The 23,904-nt window shown below is 46.3% G+C and overlaps 1 protein-coding gene across 1 annotated transcript in view; it reads left to right on the plus strand.

Moving 5' to 3' along the window:
- The window catches only part of b3gat2 (beta-1,3-glucuronyltransferase 2 (glucuronosyltransferase S)), a 106,636-nt gene that overhangs the window by 80,277 nt on the left and 2,455 nt on the right, over window positions 1-23,904 (plus strand). The window contains exon 3 of the mRNA XM_080191965.1: window positions 22,974-23,122. Within this exon, the coding sequence (XP_080048091.1) occupies window positions 22,974-23,122 (149 nt within the window). The remainder of the gene's footprint in view (window positions 1-22,973; window positions 23,123-23,904) is intronic.

Here is a 23,904-nt window from a genome sequence, read left to right on the forward strand (position 1 = left end):
CTGACATCCCTCCAGACCATCCACAACACCACCGACCTTCCTGTCATCGGCAAACTTACTAACCCATCTCTCCACTTCCTCATCCAGGTCATTTATGAAAATGACAAACAGCAAGGGTCCTAGAACAGATCCCTGGGGCACTCCACTGGTGACTGACCTCCATGCAGAAAAAGACCCATCCACAACCACTCTCTGCCTTCTGCAGCCAAGCCAGTTCTGGATCCACAAGGCCAAAGCCCCCGGGATCCCATGCCTTCTCACCTTCTCAAAAAGTCTTGAACACCTTATTGAACACCTTGCTGAAGTCCATGTAAACCACATCCACCACTCTTCCTTCGTCAATGTGTTCAGTCACATTTTCAAAGAACTAGGCTCTTAAGGCACAACCTGCCCTTGACAAAGCCTTGCTGACTGTTTCCGATCATACTAAACTTCGCCAAATGCTCATAAATCCTGTCCCTCAGAATCCTCTCCATCGACTTACCAACAACTCAGGTCTGACTCACCGGTCGGTAATTTCCCGGGCTATCCCTGTTCACTTTCTGGAAAATAGGAACCACATCCGCAATCCTCCAGAACCTCTCCCATCTCCATCGATGACGCAAAGATCGTCGCCGGTATGTTTTACTTTCTACACACATACAGGCCAGAATTTTCTCACCATCCACATCCATCCCACTGCAGTGAATGGAAATTGGCTGGCCACCAAATTCTCCAACTTCACTGCAGTGGGACGTTACCACGTGCTAAGATGGTGCCCCCCTGTCTGTTTCTCGTATCTGAGAAGTGGGGACATTCTAGAGGACAGCTGGTGCCCCTGGTATTCTTCCTTAATAAGGACCAAATGCCCCAAGAGGCAAAAAATTACCCTTCTCCAGTTAGTCAAGCAAACATCTGCTAATAGTTAGAAAGGAATAACTTCCTCATTAGTGTAGAGGTTAGTATCCCTGCTTGTTACATTGGAGACCAGGATTCAATTCCACAACGGGGAGCTCCAAGTTCCATGGCAGTGCAGTGGCGCTGTCTGTTTGACTGGCACGGTGGCACAGTGGTTAGTGCTGCTGCTTCACAGCGCCAGGGATCCAGGATCAATTCCCAGCTTGGGTCACTGCAGAATCTGCACATTCTCCTGCGTGGGTTTGCACCGGGTGCTCCGGTTTTCTCCCACAGCCCAAAGATACGCAGGTTAGGATGGTTGGCTATGCTAAATTGACCCTTGGTGTCAGGGGGAGTGGATAGAATAAATACATGGGGTTATGGGGATAGGGCCTGGATAGGATTGTGGTCAATGAAGGGCTGAATGGCCAGAGGATTCTAGGGGATGTGCAAAAATTGGCATTGATTATAGTATCACCTGTTTGTAGTTACACTGCATATCTATGGGGAAAAATTAATACTTTCTTTAAAAAGCTGAATGAGAAATGGACAATTCACCTCAGAACGAGGATAGAGTCAGGTGATCTCCCTCCTTGCCTACGTATATACATGACACTGCCCAAGGCTGAAAGAAGCCTACCTCCCGGTCAGGGAATTAAATTAGAGTGATAGAGGTTTACAACGTGGAAACAGGCCCTTCAGCCCAATTTGTCCATGTCACCCTTTTTTTTAAAAACCCCTCAGCTAATCCCAATTGCCTGCATTTGACCCATATCACTCTATACCCATCTTACCCACGTAACTATCTAAATGCTTTTTAAAAGATAAAATTGTACGTGCCTTGACTACTACGAGAGGCAGCTTGTTCCAGACACTCGCCACCCTCTGTGGGGAAAAAAAACTGCCCCTCTGAACAGCTTTGTATCTCTCTCCCGTCTCACCGTAAACCTATGCCCTCTAGTTTGCAACTCCCCTATCTTTGGGAAAAGATATCGACTATCTACCTTGTCTATGCCCCTCATTATTTTATAGACCTCTATAAGGTCATCCCTCAGCCTACTCCACTCCAGAGAAAAAGTCCCAGTCTATTCAGCCTCTCCCTATAACTCAATCCATTAAGTCCCAGTATATCTTTTCTGCACTGTTTCTAGTTTAATAATATCCTTTCTATAATAGGGTGACCAGAATTGCACACAGTATTCCAAGTGCAGCCGTACCAATGTCTTGTACAACTTCAACAAGATATCCCAACTCCTGTATTCAGTGTTCTGACCAATAAAACCAAGCATGCCGAATGCCTTCTTCACCACCGGTCACTCCACTTTCAAGGAGCTATGAACATGCACCCCCAGATCTGTTCTGTGACTCTCCCCAACGCCCTACCATGAACTGAATAAGTCCTGCCCTAGTTCAATTTACCAAAATGCATCACCGCGCATTTATCTAAATTAATTTCCATCTGCCATTCATCAGCCCACTGGCCCAAGTTATCAAGATGCCACTGCAATTCTCACTGTTCACCAAGCCATCAATCTTGGGGTCATCTGCAAACTTACTAACCATGCCTTCTATATCCTCTAATATAAATGACAAATAACAGTGGGCCCAGAACTGATCCCTGAGGCACACTGCTGGTCATAGGCCTCCAGTTTGAAAAAGAACTCTCTATAACCACTCTCTGGCTTCTGTCAAGAAGCCAATTTTGTATCCATTTAGATACCTCACCCTGGATCCCATGAGATTTAACTTTATGCAACAACCTACCATGCAGTACCTTGTCAAAAGCCTTGCTAAAGTCCATGTAGACAACGTCAACTGCGCTGCCCTCATCTACTTTCTTGGTTACCCCTTCAAAAAAACTCAATCATAATAAGAACATAAGAAATAGGACCAGGAGTAGGCCATCCAGCCCCTCGAGCCTGCCCCACCATTCAATAAGATCATGGCTGATCTGTCGTGGCTCAGTTCCACATTCCCACCCTTAATCCCCTTGCCTATCAAAAACCTATCAACCCGCGTCTTAAATATATTTAGCGAGGCAGCCTCCACCACTCCAACGGGCGGAGAATTCCAGAGATTCACCACCCTTTGAGTGAAGAAATTCTTTCTCAACTCCGTTCTAAACCGCCCCCCACTTTACCTTGAGGCTGTGCCCTCTAGTCCTACTGTCCTTTCTGAGCAGGAAGAGCCTCTCCACCTTTATCCTATCCATCCCATTCAACATCTTGTACGTCTCAATGAGATCTCCCCTCATTCTTCTAAACTCTAATGAGTACAAGCCTAGTTTATTCAGCCTCTCCTCATAGCTCAACCCCCTCAACTCCGGTATCAGCCTAGTAAACCTCCTCTGCACTCCCTCCAAGGCCAAAATATCCTTGCGTAAGTGCGGCGACCAAAACTGCACACAGTACTCCAGCTGCGGCATCACCAGTGCCCTGTACAGCTGCAGCAAGACCTCCCTACTTTTATATTCAATCCCCCTCGCTATGAAGGCCAGCATCCCATTCGCCTTCCTGACCACCTGCTGCACCTGCAAGCTGGGTTTTTGCGACTCATGCACAAGGACCCCCAGGTCCCTCTGCACTGTCGCATGCTGCAGTTTTTCACCATGTAAGTAATAGTCCTTCCTACCATTATTCCTACCAAAGTGGACAACCTCACATTTGCCAACATTAAATTCCATTTGCTAGTTCCTGGCCCATTCGCCCAGCCTATCTAGATCCTTCTGCAGACTCTCCACATCCTCCGTGCAATTTGCCGTTCCACCAATCTTGGTGTCATCAGCAAATTTCGACACCCTACACTCGGTTCCCTCCTCCAGATCATCTATATAAATGGTAAATAGCTGAGGCCCCAGCACCGACCCCTGGGGCACTCCACTAGTCACCGACCGCCAATCCGAATAGCACCCGTTGACCCCCACTCTCTGCCTCCTATTTGACAGCCAATCCTCTGTCCACGCTAACACCCTACCCCCAATTCCATGCCCCCGACCTTCTGTAATAACCTCGTGAGGCACCTTGTCAAACACCTTCTGAAAATCAAGAAAGACCACATCCACCGGCTCTCCTCTATCCACCGCCCTAGACACATCCTCATAGAACTCCAATAAATTCGTCAGACACGACTTCGCCTTAACGAAACCGTGCTGCGTCTGCTCTACCAAACAATTCTCAAGATGCCTCGCTATTTTCTCCTTGATGATGGATTCTAACATTTTACCTACAACAGACGTTAAACTAACCGGCCTATAATTCCCCGCCTTTTGCCTGCCACCCTTCTTAAACAACGGCATAACATTAGCCACTTTCCAATCTTCCGGCACTTCCCCGGAATCCAGCGACATCTGGAAAATAACCACCAAGGCATCCACTATCACCTCCGCCATTTCTTTCAGAACCCTTGAATGCATTCCATCCGGTCCTGGGGACTTGTCCACAATCGGTCCCTCCAGTCTGTTGAGCACCGCCTCTCTAGTAACAATAATGTCATTCAGGCCCTCCACGCCTACCATCTTTCCATCACTATCACCCGGCAAATTATTGACGTCCTCCTCCGTGAAGACCGAAACAAAAAAGTTATTCAAGACCTTAGCCATATCCCCATCCCCTACCACTAAGTCCCCCCTTTTATCCTCTAAGGGTCCAACGTTCACCCTAGTCAGCCTCTTCCTTTTTATGTATTTATAAAAACTCCTGCTATCCTTTTTTATAGTTTCCAGCTTTATAGTTTCTCCTACCCTTCTTTATCAATTTCTTTGTCAATCTTTGTTGACATTTAAACCTCTCCCAATCCTCTTCTCGCCCACTACTCTTAGCTACTCTAAACGCATCCGCTTTTAATTTAACACTTTCCTTTACCGCCTTCGTTATCCACGGCTGATTATCTCTCCTCCTACGATCCTTTTTGACCATCGGAATAAATTTCTGCTGAGCACCAAGAAAGATCTCCTGAAAGATCCTCCACTGCTCCACAGCAGACCTACCTTCCAACGCGCTCCCCCAATCCACATTCGCCAATTCTTCTCTCATCCTACCGTACTCCCCTCTGTTCAAACAAAGGACGCGTGTCTGGGAACCCACTTTCTCCTCCTCCACCTGCATCAGAAATCTGCAATCAAATGTGTGAGACATGATTTTCCACTCACAAAGCCATGCTGACTGTCTATAATCTGTCCTTGTGTCTCAAAATGCCTACAGATCCTGTGCCTCAAAATACCTTCCAACAATTTACCCACCACAGACGTGAGGCTCACTGGCCTGTCGTTCCCAGGCTCTTCCCTGCAGCCCTTTTTAAACAAAAGCACAACATTTGCCACTCTCCAATCTTCGGGCACCTCATCCGTGACCATCGATGAATCAAATATTTCAGCTATCAGTCCCACAATTTCCTCCCTAGCCTCCCACAAAGTTCTGGAATACAGTTCATTAGGTCCGGGGATCTACCTACGTTGATGCATTTAAGACTTCCAGCACCTCTTTGTAATATGTACGCTCCTCAAGACATCAATCTTTAGTTCCCCAAGTTCCCTAACATCCATGCTTTTCTCAGCAATAAATACTGATGAGAAATATTCATTTAGGATCTCGCCCATCTCGTGTGGATCCACACGATATAAACCATCTCTTTGTGACATTCCACCAAAGAGACATTAAGAACATGACAGATCTCTCCTGTGGTGTTAATAGATACCATTGTCTAAAAGCCTACAGGAGCTATGTGCCACGACCATCCAGCCTGTGTGGCTGCGGACTGCCATTCCATAAAACGGGTAATGATTCGATCACACCAGCTTGGAATAAGGAACATTTGTTTAACGTGCATCTTGAGAGCAGCCAAAGGTCAGTCAGCCTGGTGGACAAAGAGACTCAAAGGGAAGGGGATGCCACCCAGCGAAAGAAAATCCCTGCCTAAAATTCCACCAACGGTCAGAGAACTGGGGGTAGCCACTTACCTGCAACCTCCACTAAAACTCTGACCGGGTCAAAGCCAGAAACCTGCCGTCAGGACTAAGCCACTGTGAATTCATTGCCAGAAATGTCCAAACTCCGTTTTCTTCAGTGAATCATAGAATCTGCAGCATTCGGCCGATCGAGTCTGCACCGACCACAGTCCCACCCAGGCCCTATCCCTGGAACCCCAAGTATTTACCCCACTCATCCCTTGACTTTAAGGAGCAATTGAGAAGTACCAATCAACCTAATCCATACATCTTTGTGCTATGGGAAAAATCCAGAGGAAGCCCCCGTGCACACGCACGCACACACAGGGAGAACATGCAGATTCCACACGGAAAATGACCCAAGCCAGGAATCGAACCCAGGTCCTCTGGGTGGGGTGTCTTCCACTGGCACGCACACACACGCAAGCATGCGCACACACACCTAAATACCTAAGTGCAGGCTCCCTCTTTTGTAAGTATGTGTCTCTGTGTGTGTGTGTGCATGCCTGAGAGCGAGAAAGAGAGAGAGACTGGGGGCCATTGTGATTTCTTTTCAGATGTAGAGAAATAAACATTATCTTTTCTTTTAAGTTCATGAAAAAAATCTTGTGTCTTTTCGAGAGTCACAGCACTCAAAAGATTAAAATACGTTTTTTTACAACGCACATTTTAAGTTTACTTATCAAAGAACAAGGAACAAAAACAGTCCGGGAAACGGGCCCTTCGGCCCAACGAGCCCGCGCCGCCATCTCAACACCACCAGTCCCCCCCCCTCCACCCAAGACCCTTATCTAATGTTTTATGGCAATCCACATTGAGGGAAAACTGATTTAGGGACAATTTATTCCTGCCAATCAGCCTAAGAGCACATCTTTGGGGTGTGGGAGGAAACCGGAGCACCCGGAGAAAACCCACGCAAGCACGGGGAGAATGCGCAAACTCCCACAGACACTTGGCCCAAATCCATGTGTCTGCACAGCAATCAGTGATAGTCACTGAGCTGTTGTGTTGCCCAGCATCTGGTCCAGTTTAAGCACACACTAACGACATGAAGTACTAGGCCCTTTATCGAACATCCAAGAGCAGCCCAAGTACGACCCATCGCGTGTATGCCCCTCGTTGGACAACAAGGCGGAACGACTCAAAACCTGTGAATGAAAAAGAGAAAAAAACATGATTATTGTACCATATCCATTTGCCTTACCAGAGACGCCCCAATGCTAATGACCCTTATTTAAACAATCCCATCTCCAACCCACTCACGTGCCTGTCTAAGTAACTCTTAAACAACTCCAGCGTGCCTCCCTCCACCACCTTACTTGGCAGAGCATTCCATACCCCCACTACCCTCTGTGTGAAAAGCCTCCCTCTAATATCTGTGTTGTACCTCTCCCCCCTCACCTTAAGTCCATGGCCCCTTGTCCTACGTGTCTCTATCGTAGGAAATAGCTTATCTCTGTTTACTCTATCTATACCCTTCATAATCTTATATACCTCTATTAGATCCCCCCTCAGTCGGTGTCTTTCAAGGGAAAAGAGCCCCAATTTCTTCAATCTTTCCTCATACCCCAGTCCTTCCATACCAGGCAACATCCTGGTAAACCTCCTCTGCACTCTCTCCAGAGTCTCCACGTCCTTCCGGTAGTAAGGCGACCAGAACTGGACGCAGTACTCTAAATGCGGCCTAACCAACGTTCTGTACAACTGCAACATTAGACTCCAGCTCTTATATTCTATACCCCTTCCTATGAAGGCTAACATACCATAGGCTTTCTTCACCACACTCTCCACTTGTACTGCCACCTTCAAAGACTTGTGCACTTGCACCCCCAGGTCTCGCTGCGATTCTATACTCCTTATGGGCTTACCCTTTATCATATAACTCCCCCCTACATTATTCTGGCCAAAATGCATCACCTCACATTTAGCCAGATTAAACTCCATTTGCCATATATCTGCCCAATCAACCAGCCTATCAATATCCCGTTGTATTGCCAGATACTGCTCCTCACTGCCTGCCAATCCAGCCATCTTGGTGTCATCAGCAAATTTGCTGATCGCACCACCTACTCCCTCTTCCAAGTCATTTATATACACTACAAAGAGAAGAGGTCCCAGTACTGAGCCCTGCGGCACACCACTAGTGACAGACCTCCAGCTAGAAAAGGACCCCCTCCACTACTACTCTCTGACTCCTCTTTGCAAGCCAGTTCTCTACCCATCTAGATACCTGACCACGTATCCCATGAGCTTTAATCTTCTCTACCAGCCTGCCATGAGGGACTTTGTCAAACGCCTTACTGAAATCCATATAGACGACATCAACGGCTCGTCCTTCGTTGACCGTTTTTGTCACCTCCTCAAAAAATTCGACCAGATTCGTAAGGCAAGGCTTCCCCTTTACAAAGCTGTGCTGTGTATTCTTAATCAGATCGCAACGCTCCAAGTGCTCATACATCCTATCCCTAACTGTCACAAGTAGGCTTACATTAATACTGCAATGAAGTTACTGTGAAAATCCCCTCATCACCACGTTCTGGCACCTATTTGGGTACACTGAGGGAGAATTTAGCATGGCCATTGCACCTAACCAGCACGTCTTCCGGATTATGGGATGAAAATGCAGCACCCGGAGGAAACCCACGCAGACACGGGGAGAATGTGCAGTTTCCCCTCACAGTGAGAGAACCCTTGGTGCTAATCACTGTGCCACTTCACATCTTGTAGCTGTTAGTCAAAAGGTGGGAAAAAAGGAGGAACCATCCTACCGTCTCTCCCATAAGAATAAAACATTTAACGTTGTAAAATATCCAAGGCGGCATGGTGGCACAATGGTTAGCACTGCAGCCTCACAGTGCCAGGGACCCGGGTTCAATTCCGGCTTGGGTCACTGTCTGTGTGGAGTCTGCATGTTCTCCCCGTGTCTGCGTGGGTTTCCTCCGGGTGCTCCAGTTTCCTCCCACAGTCCAAAGATGTGCGGGTTAGGTTGATTGGCCATGCTAAATTGACTCTACTGTTAAGGGAATCAGCAGGGTAAATGAGGGTTACGGGAATAGAATCTGCGTGGGCTTGTGGCCAGTACAGACTCAATGGGCCCAATGGCCTCCTTCTGTACTGGAGGGATTCTATGATTCTACCACAGGAGCATCAGCAAACAAAATGTGACAGCAAGCACTGAAGGAAACATAATCCATCAGGTCTTACACCTTCTGTCTGAGGGTTGTCAACGCTAGTTGGACTCTGGTTTTAATCACATAACCTCCGGCCTCCAGTTGCTCCAATCACGTGCTCCGCTGCAATCCAACCAATCACAAAGCGAGCAGGCTCGATACCTGATTGGATGTCAGGTCAAATAACCCATGTTATAAAAACTTTGGATATGGTGAAAAAGAGCCGGCTCTGAAAAGAACTTGCAGTTTTATGTTACCATTGAGCTAACTGGCTTTACAGCCGGTGATATACTTCAGACGCGCAGTTACTGTTTTAATGTAAGAAATACAGGAACCCATTTACACACAGCAAGCTCCCACAATGATAATCTGTCCTGGTGATGTAGGTTGGGTGATAAATACCTCTCAGGATAAGGCAGGTCTGACACTGTTGAGCCAGTGGTTGAGATTATCAGGCAAACGAACATTCAGCCCATCGAGTCTGTTTCACCGTTCAATAAGATCACCACTGTTCTGATGTGATAATTCTCCACTATCCTGTTTTACCCACAGAAGCCTCGATTCCCTGATTGATTAAAGATCTATCTCAGCCTTGAACGTACTTAACGACCAACCTCTGTGGTAAAGAATTCCACAGATACATTGCCCCCTCAGGGACGAAATTCCTCCCTATCTCTGTCTGAAATGAGTGACCCGTTACTCTGAGATTACACCCTCTGGTTCTAGAGTCTCCCACCGGGGGAAACAACTTCTCAGCATCTATCTCGCCAAGTCCCCTAAGAATCTCATATGTCTCAATAAGGCTGCCTCTTATTCTCCGTAACACCAATGAGTACTTAACCTCTTCTCATAAGAAAATCCCTCCATTGCTGGGGTCAACATGGTGAACTTTCTCTACATTACCACCAATGCCACTGTATCTTTCCTTAGATAAGGAGACCAAAACTGCGCAGAGTATTCCAGCTGTGGATAAACTAGTCTCTTGGATTGTTTTAGTGAAACTTTCCTGTTTTTATACTCCATCCCCTTTATAAATGGGATGCTCGCCTTCATTAAGTTTATTATTTAGTCACTCGTAAGCTTACATTCATACTGCAATGAAGTTACTGTGAAAATCCCATAGTCACCACATTCCAGCACCTGTTCAGGTACACTGAAGGAGAATTTAGCACGGCCAATGTACTTAACTTCAAAGAATGCTTCATTGGCTGTAAAGCGCTCTGGGGTGGCTGGTGGTCACAAAAGGTACTATATAAATACAAGCTTTTTTGTGTCATCTGCAAACTTGGCAATACATTCACTTCTCTCGTCCGTGTCATTAATGTATATTGTAAATAATTGTGGTCCCAGCACTGATCCCTGTGGCGCTCCTGGTTACAGGTTGCCATTCTGAAAAATACCCAATTTCCTCAACTCTCTGGCTTCTATCTACCAGTTAGCCAATCTTCAATTCGTGGTAGGGAAGGATGCTGCGCACTTACTCAACTCACCCACTGGCCCCAGATCTAGGTTCTCCAGGGTGAATGTAGCTTGTGACAGAGAGGGTCTGAATAGGGCTATCTGTAACCTTGGGGCTGTTACCGTCCTGCTGTCTATCAGTGTTGTACGCCAGCGTACAGCTCCATTCTCAAGTGTACGACTGAGTTAGCTAGGGGAAAGAAACAAAACGACATTTGCGATTCAACATTTTGAATATCAGCAATCTCTGTAATTCACTGTGTAAGATAATACATTTTAAATACTGTTATGCACTGTGACTTTCCCTCTCAAACTCTATCTTCCTCTCTCTATTTCTACTTTTCTCCCTTTTACAATTTATCAGGCTTGATTTCCCCTGCCTCTGGAACCCCTAATTCCAACACCACCTCCCCCCCAAGCCACACTTTGGTAAATCAGACCAAAAGGTTGTTCTCCTGCTCCCGGCTTCCAAGCAAAGACTGAAACAGGAGAATCCATCAAAGAAAGTCATGCAATGTTGGTCTGAAGAATCAGATGATCCCCTAGAGGGCTGCTTGGGGTCAGTGGACTGGTCAATACTTAAAAACTCTGCGAACAGCTTGAACGAGTACACCAACACAGTAACTGACTTCATTAGTGAGTGTGTAGAAAACTGTGTGTTCCCCAATCAGAAGCCATGGATGAACAGGGATATCCACTGCTTGCTGAAGTCCAGATCTGACATGTTCATAGAACATTACAGCGCAGTACAGGCCCTTTGGCCCTCGATGTTGCGCCGACCAGTGGAACCAATCTAATGACCCTCTAACCTAAACTATTCCAATGTTATCCATATGTCTATCCGTTGACCATTTGAACACTCTTTAAAGTTGGTGAGTCCACAACTGCTGCAGGCAGGGCATTCCATGACCTTACTACCCTCTGAGTAAAGAACCTACCTCTGACATCCGTCCTATAATTACCACCCCTTAATTTAAAGCTATGTCCCCTCGTGTTAGCCATCACCATCCGAGGAAAAAGGCTCTCACTGTCCACCCTATCCAATCCTCCGATCATCTTGTATGCCTCAATTAGGTCACCTCTTAACCACCTTCTCTCTGATGAAAATCACCTCAAGTCCCTCAGCCTTTCCTCATAAGACCTTCCCACCACACCAGGCAACATCCTGGTAAACCTCCTCAAGTCCGGTGACCCTGACCTATACAAGAAAGCCAGGTACGACCAAAGAAAATCTATCAAAGATGCCAAAAGACAGTACCAGACCAAGCTAGAGTCCCAGGCTAGCAACACCAAGCCCTGCCGATTGTGGCAAGGTCTGCAAAATATAACAGGTTACAAGAAGTAGGCATGTAAAATCGCTGGCTCCAACACACCTCTCCCTGATGAGCTCCTGTTTTGAGTAAGAGGTGACCGTGCCCTCCACCCTGGATGATCCTATCTCTGGGGTCACCACCGCAGATGTCAGAGCAGCTTTCTCAAAGGTCAACCCACAGAAAGCAACTGGCTCAGATGGGGTACCCGGACCACTATTCAGATCCTGCGTAGATCAGATGGCGGAGGTGTTCGCAGACATCTTCAACCTCTCTTTACAACAATCCAAGGTCCCTATCTACATCAAGAAGATGACTGTCATCCCCGTACTTAAGACAAACCAAGCACCGTGCCTTAATGACTGTCGGTCAGTGGCTCTGACATCCATCATTCTGAAGTACTTCGAAAGATTAGTCATGGCACGAATCAATTCCAGCCTCCCGGACTGGATCCACTACAGTTCGCCTCCCACCGCGACAGGTCCACAGCAGATGCCATCTCCCTGGCCCTGCACTCAACTCTGAAACACCTAGATAACAAAGACACTTATGTCAGACTCCTATTTATTGACTACAGCTCAGCCTTCAACACCGTTATTCCCACAAAATCATTACTAAACTCCATGGCCTGGGCCTCAGCTCCTCCCTCTGTGACTGGATCCCGAACTTCCTAACTCTCAGATCACAATCAGTAAGGATAGGCAACAACATCTCCTTCACGATCATCCTCGACATCAGTTTCCCACAAGGCTGTGTTCTCAGTCCCCTTACTATACTCCTTATACACCTATGACTGTGTGACTAAATTCCCCTCAATTCGATTTTCAAGTTTGCTGATGACGCCACCGTGTGGGTCAGATCTCAAACGACGATGAGACAGAGAATAGAAATGAGAGAGAATCTGGTGAACTGGTATGGCAACAATAATCTCTCCTTCAATATCAACAGAATGAGGGAGATTCTCATTGACCTCAGCAAGCGTAAAGGACAACATACCCCTGTCTACATCAACGGAGACAAAGTGGAAAGGGTTGAGAGCTTCACGTTTTTAGGTGTCCAGATCTCTGGACCTGTCCTGGTTCCCCCATGCCAACAGTATGGTTAAAAAGCCCAATAATGCCTCTACTTTCTCACAAGACTAAGGAAATTTGGCATGTCAGTATGACTCTCACCAACTTTTACAGGTGCACCATAGAAAGCATTCTTTCCGCATGTATCACAGCTTGGTATGGCTCCTGCTCTGCCCAAGACCACAAAAAAAAAACCCACAAAAGGTCACGAATGTAGCCCAGTCCATCAGGCAAACCAGCCTCCCATCCGTTGACTCTGTCTGCACTTCCCACTGCCTCGGAAAAGCAGCCAGCATAATTAAGGATCCCACGCCCCCCGGACATTCTCTCTTCCATTTCTACCGCTGGGCAAAAGATACAAAATTCTGAAGTCACCTATTAACCGAATCAAGAACAGCTTCTTCCCTGCTGCCGTCAGACTTTTGAATGAACTTACCTTGCATTAAATTGATCTTTTGCTACGCCCTAGCTATGACTGTAACACTACATTCTGCACGCTCGTTTCCTTCTCTACGAACGGTATGCTCTGTCTATATAGCGCATGAGAAACAATACTTTTCACTGTATCCCAATACGTGTGACAATACAAAATCAAGTCAAATAAAATCAGAGCAGAAGTCAACTGGATTGCACTCAAAACACAGTACGTCCCATCAGACCCGAACTCCACTAGATTTCCAAAGCTTCCCAACATGCTATCCGTCCTGCACTCCCACGTTAATTCTCAGTTTGGGATTAGGTGGATTACAACTTCTACAACTCAGTGGAATTCAGTGAAGGCTCTGTGTCCAAAAACTGTGGTGAGAGGGGTGGGGGCGGGGGCGGGGGTGGGAGAACATTGGGTGGTGATAGGTACAAGCTTCTACGACATCCCTAAACAGTAACAACACCCCAAGTTACAATATTCATCCTTCCGGCCCTCACTTAGCTTTTCATTCAATGAAACTAATCAAGTAGCTCATTCAGCAGTAAGCTCAGGTGTGATGGGCTGAATGGCCTCTTTCTGTGCTGGCAGATTCTCTGGTGTCTCTTGGTTGTTGCTGCCTATCTTTTCTCAGATTCTTGGGACAATCTCTGAAGTCCAGTCACTGTGGCCTCCCTACACTTGGCACCATTACTCCTGAGACTGCAGAAGACCATCAGTCCTGTCTTGTTTTAATGCCTTATGGGTTGCCAATTCTGCTTGGATGTTTTTCCTGGAGTTTGTGGATTACATCATCGGTTGCTTCCCTCTGCCCATCCCTCATACTTTAAAGTTTATCTGAACTTGATTTATTAACGTCACAAGTAGGTTTACATTAACACTGCAATGAAGTTACACTCCACACTCCAGTGCCTATTCGGGTACACGGAGGGAGAATTTAGTATGGCCAATGCACCCAACCAGGACTGTGGGAGGAAAGCGGAGCACCTGGAGGAAACCCATGCAGACATGGGGAGATTGTGCGGACTCCACACAGACAATGACTCAAAGTCAGGGATTGTACCCGGGTCTCTAACACTGTGAGGCAGCAGCGCTAACCACTGTGCCATCCAATTCCACTTCTACTCTGCCACTCAGCCCATTCATCATCACATTGCACCATTTCCTTCTCTCATTAAGAAACAAACCCATATTTAATGACCAGTTTGGATCCATCTAGAAGGACAAGGACAGCAGACACACGGGAACACTGCCACCCCAAAGTTCCCCTCCAAGCCACTCACCGTCCTGACTTGGAAATGTATCGCCGTTCCTTCATAGCCGCTGAATCAAAATCCTGGAATTCTCTCGCCAGCGGGATTGTAGGTCAACCCACAGCACGTGGACTGCAGCGTTTCAAGAAGGCAGCTCACCTCCATCTTCTCAAAGGCATCTAGGGATGGGCAATAAATGCTGGTCAGCTAGCGACGCCCATGTCCCTCAAATGAATGAAGAAACATGCTCGACAAACAGTCGTGTATCCTGTCTCCAATGTATTATATAATGAATCAAAGTTCAAAGAAAATGAATGAAAATCACATCATATTTTCAATGTTCCAATGGAGTTTCTAAAGCTGCTTTCTGAGTAATAAACAATTTGGCTCACAAGACCAGTTTTTTTTTAAAACTATTAAGAGGATAACATGAGATTTAACAGAGGTGTTCAAAATTGAGGGGTTCTTGATTAAAAAAATAGTAAGGAGAAACTGTGTTTACTGGCAAAAGAGGCAGAGGGGAGATGGGGAAGATTTTCTGTTCATGCAGCAGGTTGTTACGATCTGGAATGCACGCCTGAAAGGATGATAGAAGTGAATTCAATAGTTAAAATAAAAGAATTGGTAAGGGGACAACATTACTAGGCTCGAAATAAGAGAACCATAGAAGCTCTACAGCACAAAATACAACATAAGAAATAGGAGCAGGAGTAGGCCATCTAGCCCTTTGAATGGCGGGGCAGGCTCAATCAGATCATGGCTGACCTGAAGTGGATCAGCTCCACTTTCCCACTTTGTCCCCATAACCCTTAATTCCCTTGTCTGTCAGAAACCTATCTACCCGTGACTTAAATATATTTAGCAAGGTAGCATCCACCACTTCAACGGGCAGAGAATTCCAGAGACTCACCACCCTTTGAGTGAAGAAATTCCTCCTCAACTCCGATCTAAACTGCCACCCCCCCGGCCTTATTTTGAGGCTGTGCCCTCTAGTCCTGCTATCCTTTCTAAGCAGGAAGAATCTCTCTACCTCTACCCTATCCATCCCCTTCATTATCTTATATGTCTCTAAAATCCCCCCTCATCCTTCTCAATTCCGAGTACAGACCCAGCCATTCAGCCCATCAAGGTCTGCACCGACTCTTGGCAGAGAATCTGGCCCAGGCCAACCCCTGCCATATTCTCGTAACCCCATGTATTTACCCCATTAATTCCCCTAACCTACACACCTAGGGACACTGAAGGGGCAATTTAGCATGGTTAATTCACCTAACCCGCACATCTTTGGAATGTGGGAGGAAACAGGAACACCAGGAGGAAACCATGCGGACACAGGGAGAATATGCGGACTCCAAACAGACAGTGACCCCCAAGGAGGGAAAGGACACTAATTGTTTCAAAGAACCAGCTTTGCAACAATGGGTACAACAAACTGTACTATTCTATAATTCAAGACCTTGACTTTGGAAATTTCACGTAACTGATGTGGCTACGTCAATCGTAGATGAGTTTGAAGACAAATATCTCTATGTGGACAACTTGGGATTCATAGGAAGTAGAATTTAACTGACATTTTCTTGTGTTGGAGGCCTGATAGAGGTTCTAAGAAGTAAGTAACAAAACAGGGTCATATAGAAAGGATTATTTACAAAATTACATCTGTGGAGAGTGCAACAAAACCTCAGTAACACGCTGAAAAACCCCAGAGACAATATCAACCATCCATCTAATTCCAGAAGTACACATTGGTGACAGTCAGATGGCAAATGTAGCTTTGTAAATTAATAAGACCGACTTAACACTTACAATTCTAATTAGCCACTCATAGTAATATCTATTGGGTTAGAGAGGTCATAGAGGCATTTAAAAGCAGAATGAGAGTTTTTAAATTGAAGATTTGATTTAATTAATAGTATACTGTGAAAAATATTGGTTCTTGCGCGCAATACAGGCAAAGCATACTGCTCATAGAGAAGGAAAAGAGTGCAGAATGTAGTGTTACAGTCATAGCTAGTGTGTAGAGAAAGATCAACATAATATAACATAGGTCCATTCAAAAGTCTGATGGCAGCAGGGAAGAAACTGTTCTTGAGTCAGTTGGTACATGGCGTTATTCCCGAAGAAGATGGAAGAGTTTATGTCCGGGATGTTGGGGTCCTTGATTATGCTGGCTGCTTTTCTGAGAGAGTGGGAATTGTAGACGGAGTCAAGGCTACAAGTCAATGTAGGTGAGTGAGAACATGAATAATGAGTGAATGGGATTCAACACGAGTTAGATACAAGCAGCAGATATTTGGATAAGCTCAGGTTCACAGGGTTTGCAAGGTGACAGTCAGGCCTGGAAATCTTTGGAACGCTCGAGTCCAGAGGTAAAGTATATGCCGTTAGTCACAACGCGTTAACAGAACAACATTGCAACAGAATTTCTTGAGGCAACTGCTGGAACTTCTCAAATGTTTGGACGGTAAATAGAATCATAGAATCCCACAGTGTGGAAGGAGACCATTCAGCCCATCAAATCTGCACCGACTACAATTCCCATATATTTACGCTGCTGACATGTGCATGACTTCGATCTTCTGATCATTATAAATGGGTTTCTGCTCCTCTAAAAGTCATGGTAAAGAGAAAATCTAAACCGTGCAGACTGACATAGAAAGTGGAGCACCCGCAGGAAATCCATGCAGACACGGGGAGAACGTGCAGACTCTGCACGGACAGTGACCCAAGCTGCTAATCCCCGTGATACGAGGGTCAATTTAGCATGGCCAATCAAGCTAACCCGCACATCTTTGGGGGGGGGTGTGTCAATGTTTGCAAAAGGATCTACTGCAGAGAAGAGTGATAACCACAGATAATGAAATTCTCCAGCCCCTTCACCCATATACCAGAAATGACATTGTATGTCAACTCTGCACGGTCTAGATTTTCTCTTTACCGTGACTTTTACAGGAACAGAAACCCATTTATAATGATCAGAAAATCAAAGCCACACACATCCTTGAAATGTCTCCAGAGGCCCCTACTAGTAGCTGCATCATTCTGCATATCAGGTCTTCAGAGACAAAGCTAGACTTGTCCTGAATAATTATCTCTACATAAATGTCACTGTAGTCCCAGAGGACCATATGCTGCCTGGTGGTGATTTAATCTGAGGATCACCACAACTCTGGCGCAAGGGGCAAGGTTGAGAAGGCGGGGCCTTCATGAATAACCTCAACCCGTACAGGAATTGTATTAACAAATGCAGCAAATATTTGGATAAGCTCAGGTTTACAGAGTTTGCAACTAGGCAAGGTCAGTTGGCTAGTTGCGCAATAAGGAACGGAGCCAAAAAAAATTCACTTAAAATTGCACTGATTAGATTTTCCTTCAAACCATCCTGAAAATGTATTTGCCTAAACGCAATATCTTGTTATCCAGGGTTGAGTGCAGGGCCAGGGAAATGGCATCTGCTGTGGACCTGTCGCGGCAGTGGGCGAACTGTAGTGGATCCAGGTAGTCCGGGAAGCGGGAACTGATCCGTGCCATGACTAACTTTTCAAAGCACTTCATTATGATGGATGTCAGAGCCACTGGCCAATAGTCATTAAGGCACACTGCTTAGTTCTTCTTAGGTACCAGGATGATGGTTAACATAAGAACATAAGAAATAGGAGCAGGAGTAGGCCAACTAGCCCTTCGAGCCTGCCCCGCCATTCAATAAGATCATGGCTGATCTGTCGTGGCTCAGTTCCACATTCCCGCCCTCTCCCCATAATCCTTAATCCCCTCTCTTATCAAAAACCCATCAACCCGCGTCTTAAAAATATTTAGCGAGGTAGCCTCCACCACTTCAACGGGCAGAGAATTCCAGAGATTCACCACCCTTTGAGTGAAGAAGTTCCTCCTCAACTCCGTTCTAAACCGCCCCCCCCTTTATCTTGAGGCTGTGCCCCCTAGTCCTACTATCCTTTCTGAGCGGGAAGAGTCTCTCCACCTCTATCCTATCCATCCCATTCATCATCTTATACATCTCAATGAGATCTCCCCTCATTCTTCTAAACTCTAACGAGTACAAGCCTAATTTATTCAGCCTCTCCTCATAGCTCAACCCCCTCAACTCCGGTATCAGCCTAGTAAACCTCCTCTGCACTCCCTCCAAGGCCAAAATATCCTTGCGTAAGTACGGCGCCCAAAACTGCACGCAGTACTCCAGCTGCGGCCTCACCAATGCCCTATACAGCTGCAGCAAGACCTCCCTACTTTTATATTCAATCCCCCTCGCGATGAAGGCCAGCATCCCATTCACCTTCCTGACCACCTGCTGCACCTGCAAGCTGGGTTTTTGCGACTCACGCACAAGGACCCCGAGGTCCCTCTGCACCGTCGCCTGCTGCAGTTTTTCGCCCCGTAAGTAATAGTCCTTCCTACCATTATTCCTACCAAAGTGGACCACCTCGCACTTGCCAACATTAAATTCCATTTGCCATTTCCTGGCCCATTCGCCCAGCCTATCTAGATCCTTCTGCAGACTCTCCACACCCTCCGCACAATTTGCCTTTCCTCCAATTTTGGTGTCATCAGCAAATTTGTTTTCTTGAAGCAGATAAAGAGAGATTGAAGATGTCTGTGAATACTTCCACCAGCTGATCCGTGCAGGATCTGTGTGCTCGCCCGGGTACCCTGTCCGGGCCAGTTGCTTTCCACGCGTTGACCTTCAAGAAAACTGCTCTGACATCTGCAGTGCTGACCCCAGAGACAGGCTCATCCAGGGTGGAGGGTATGCTTTCGCTGACCTCTTGTTCAAAACAGGCATAGAATGCATTGAGCTCATCAGGGAGGGGTGCGTTGGATTTTACACGCCTTCATCTTGTAGCCTGTTATGTCTTGCAGACTTTGCCATAGTTGGTGGGGCTCAGTGTGGCTAGCTGGGACTTTATTTTGGTCCGGTACTGTCTTTTGGCATCTTTGATGGATCTTCTTAGATCATATCTGGCTTTCTTCTATAGATCAGTGTCGCCTGACTTGAGTGCCTCAGACCTGGACTTCAGCAAGCAGTGGATAGCCCTGTTCATCCATGATTGCCAGTTGGGGAACACACAGTTTTCTAAACACTTACTAATGAAGTCAGTTACTGTGGTGGTGTACTCATTCAGGCAGGTCACAGAGTTCTTAAATACTGACCGGTCCACTGACTCCAAGCAGCCCCGTAGGAGATCAACCGGTTCCTCAGATCAACATTGCATGACTTTCTTTGATGGATTCTCCTGTATCGGTATTTGCCTGTAAGCTGGGAGCAGGAGAACAACCTTCTGGTCTGATTTACCAAAGTGTGGTGGGCAGTAAGCATGTTTGATGTGTAGCAGTGGTCTCGGATGTTTGGGGCTCTGGTGGAGCAGGAGACTTGGGAGTAACTTGGTATACGCTCCTGAGCTTGGCCCGATTGAAGTCCCCAGCCACAAAAAACAAGGCCTCGGGGTGTTTCGTCTCAGGGCTCTCCGTAGTTGTGCATGTTTTGTGCAGCACTATCTTCACATCTGCATGGGCTGGGATGTAAACTGCCATCAGGATTATGGAGATGAACTCCTGGGGAAGGTAGTAGAGGTGGCATCTAAGCGTCAGGTATTCTAGATCTAGAGAGCAGAAAGTTGCCGGTATTGCTATTTCTAGTGACAAGGTGTTGATCGGAAGCAGACCCCACCTCGCCTAGCCTTGCCTGAGGCTGCTGTATGGTCCACTTGCTTGTAGCCCTCTGGTTGTAGAATACAAAGACACCTATGTCAGAATCCTATTTACTGATTACAGCTCAGCCTTCAACACCATTATTCCCATGGAACGCATCTCCAAACTCTGTGGCCTGGGCCTCAGCACCTCCCCTCTGTGACTGGATCCTGAACTTCCTAACTCCCAGACCACAATCAGTAAGAATAGACAACACCTCCTCCACCATCATCTCAACACTGGTGACCCACAAGGCTCTGTTCTCAGCCCCCTACTATACTCCTTATACACCTGTGACTGTGCGGCCAAATTCCCCTCCAATTCAATTTTCAAGTTTGCTGAATAAACCACCGTAATGCATCGGCTCTCAAACAATAACATGACAGAATACATGAATAAGATTGAGAATCTGGTGAACTGGTGCAGGAACAATAACCTCTCAACGTCAACAAAACAAAGGAGATTGTCATCGACTTCAGGAAGTGTAAAGGAGAACATGCCCTTTCTACATCAATGGGGACAAAGTAGAAAGCGTCGAGAATTTCCAAGTTTTAGGTATCCAGATCACCAACAACCTGTCCTGGTACCCCCCCCACATGCCGACACTATAGTTAAGAAAGCCCACCAATGCCTCTACTTTCTAAGAAGACTAAGGAAATTTGGCATGTCAGTTACGACTCTCACCGACGTTTACAGATGCGCCATAGAAAGCATTCTTTCTGATTGTGTCTCAGCTTGGTACGGCTCCAGTTTTTCCCAAGACAGCAAGGAAGTACGAAAGATCTGAATGTAGCCTAATGCATCACACAAACCAGCCTCTCAGTTGGTGCAGACTTAATGTACCAAATGGCCTCCTTTTGAACAACAGATTCTATGATTTCATGATTAACTATAATGTTCAGATACACGTTAGTGTTGTTCTAAATTTTATATTTTTTGGTGCGAAAAAGTCTTTGAAAATGTACTTACGTGCCATTCAATGAGCATCATTCGAAGGTAATTAAGAACATAAGAACATAAGAAATAGGAGCAGGAGTAGGCCATCTAGCCCTTCGAGCCTGCCCCGCCATTCAATAAGATCATGGCTGATCTGTCGTGGCTCAGTTCCACTTTCCCGCCCTCTCCCCATAACCCTTAATCCCCTCTCTTATCAAAAACCCATCAACCCGCGTCTTAAAAATATTTAGTGAGGCAGCCTCCACCACTTCAACGGGCAGAGAATTCCAGAGATTCACCACCCTTTTTGAGTGAAGAAGTCCCTCTTCAACTCCACCCCCCCTTTATCTTGAGGCTGTGCCCCCTAGTCCTACTGTCTTTTTTGAGCAGGAAGAGTCTCTCCACCTCTATCCTATCCATCCCATTCATCATCTTATACGTTTCAATGAGATCTCCCCTCATTCTTCTAAACTCCAACGAGTACAAGCCTAGTTTATTCAGCCTCTCCTCATAGCTCAACCCCCTCAACTCCGGTATCAGCCTAGGAAACCTCCTCTGCACTCCCTCCAAGGCCAAAATATCTTTGCGCAGGTGCGGTGCCCAAAACTGCACACAGTACTCCAGCTGCAGCCTCACCAATGCCCTATACAGCTGCAGCAAGACCTCCCTACTTTTATATTCAATCCCCCTCGCTATGAAGGCCAGCATCCCATTCGCCTTCCTGACCACCTGCTGCACCTGCAAGCTGGGTTTTTGCAACTCATACGCAAGGACCCCGAGGTCCCTCTGCACCGTCGCCTGCTGCAGTTTTTCGCCACGTAAGTAATAGTCCTTCCTACCATTCTTCCTACCAAAGTGGACCACTTCACACTTGCCAACATTAAATCCCATTTGCCATTTCCTGGCCCATTCGCCCAGCCTATCTAGATCCTTCTGCAGACTCTCCACACCCTCCGCACAATTTGCCGTTCCCCCAATCTTGGTGTCATCAGCAAATTTCGACACCCTACACTCGGTTCCCTCCTCCAGAGCATCTATATAAATGGTAAAAAGCTGAGGCCCCAGCACCGACCCCTGGGGCACTCCACTAGTCACCATCCGCCAATCCGAATAGCACCCGTTGACCCCCACTCTCTGCCTCCTATTTGACAACCAATCCTCTGTCCACGCTAACACCCTTCCCCCAACTCCATGTCCCTCGATCTTCTGCAATAACCTCTTGTGAGGTACTTTGTCAAACGCCTTCTGAAAATCCAGAAAGACCACATCCACCGGCTCTCCTCTATCCACCGCCCTAGACACATCCTCATAGAACTCCAGTAAATTTGTCAGACACGACTTCCCTTTAATGAAACCGTGCTGCGTCTGCTCTATCAAGCAGTTCCCTTCAAGATGCCTCGCAATTTCCTCCTTAATGACGGATTCTAACATTTTACCTACCACAGACGTTAAACTAACCGGCCTATAATTCCCCGCCTTTTGCCTGTACCTGTAATTAACATTACAGGTTGATGATTTTTAATCAGGACTCTCATGTTCTGAAGTTCATTGCTTGAAGCACAAAATCCAGGTTTCTCTCCACGGATGTTGCCTGACCTATTGGGTTTTTCCAGCATTGTCTGTTTTTACTTCAGGTTTCCAGCATCAACAGTATTTTGCTTTTATAAATAAACAGAAACCTGACCCATGTCTTAGAGACTCCATTCATTCACAACAGTTGGTTGTTGACCAGCTGCTGTGTAGATGAGTATTGTGCATGCATGGGACAGACAAATTCATCAAGAAAGAATTTCCAGAGAATGCAAACACATCTTATTTTGTTTTCAAATAGGATTCGCCGTGAATCTGAAAGTTATTCTGTCGCATCCCAAAGCTGTCTTCAAGCGGAGCGGATCACAGCCAGGAATGCAGGAATCAGACTTTCTGAAGCAAATTACCACAGTCCAAGAACTTGAGCCAAAAGCTGCTAACTGCACTAAGGTAGGACCCAACGCTTAGCTTCAGTCTGGTACCATCAACCACCACCCACACTGGTAGGGTCACAGCATTGAGATAGCACTGTAAAAGGCAGCTGAACAGGGAGAAATATTTAACGCCTGTGATGAAGAAAACCTGTTTGTGGTGCAGATAAACATTTTTCTACCAGTAATATTTGCTATTGAGTTCATCCTCTTAGATAAAGCTGCAGCCAGCTCATCAGCCTATGCATATATTTTAACACAGAAATATAGAAACATAGAAAAACTACAGCACAATACAGGCCCTTCAGCCCACAAAGTAGTGCTGAACATGTCCCTACCTTAGAGATTACTAGGCTTACCTATAACCCTCTAAGTTCCATATACTTATCTAAAAGTCTCTTAAAAGACCCTATCAAATCCACCTCCACCACCGTTGCCGGCAGCCCATTCCACACACCCACCACACTGAGTGAAAAGCACATCCCTGACATCTCCTCTGTGCCTACTCCCCAGCACCTTAAACCTGTGTCCTCTTGTGGCAACCATTTCAGCCCTGGGAAAAAGCCTCTGACTATAATAAAGTATTTAATAATACTTTAAAGAATTTAATAATAATAAAATACTTATTATTGTTGGCTTGTACGTATATTCACCTCAGAGGTTCAATGCATTGTCCAATAGTCCCAGCTGCAATTTTGAACTAGGCTGCACAATATGCAGTGCAGGTGTAGAACCATAAACCCACAGAAAAGTTTTGGTTCAGAAAGAGGCCATTCAGCCCATTGTGTCTGTACAGGCCAA

The sequence above is a fragment of the Carcharhinus amblyrhynchos genome, chromosome 7 (genome assembly GCF_965287045.1).
Source record: "Carcharhinus amblyrhynchos chromosome 7, sCarAmb.v2.hapA, whole genome shotgun sequence".
Taxonomy (NCBI): Eukaryota; Metazoa; Chordata; class Chondrichthyes; order Carcharhiniformes; family Carcharhinidae; genus Carcharhinus; species Carcharhinus amblyrhynchos.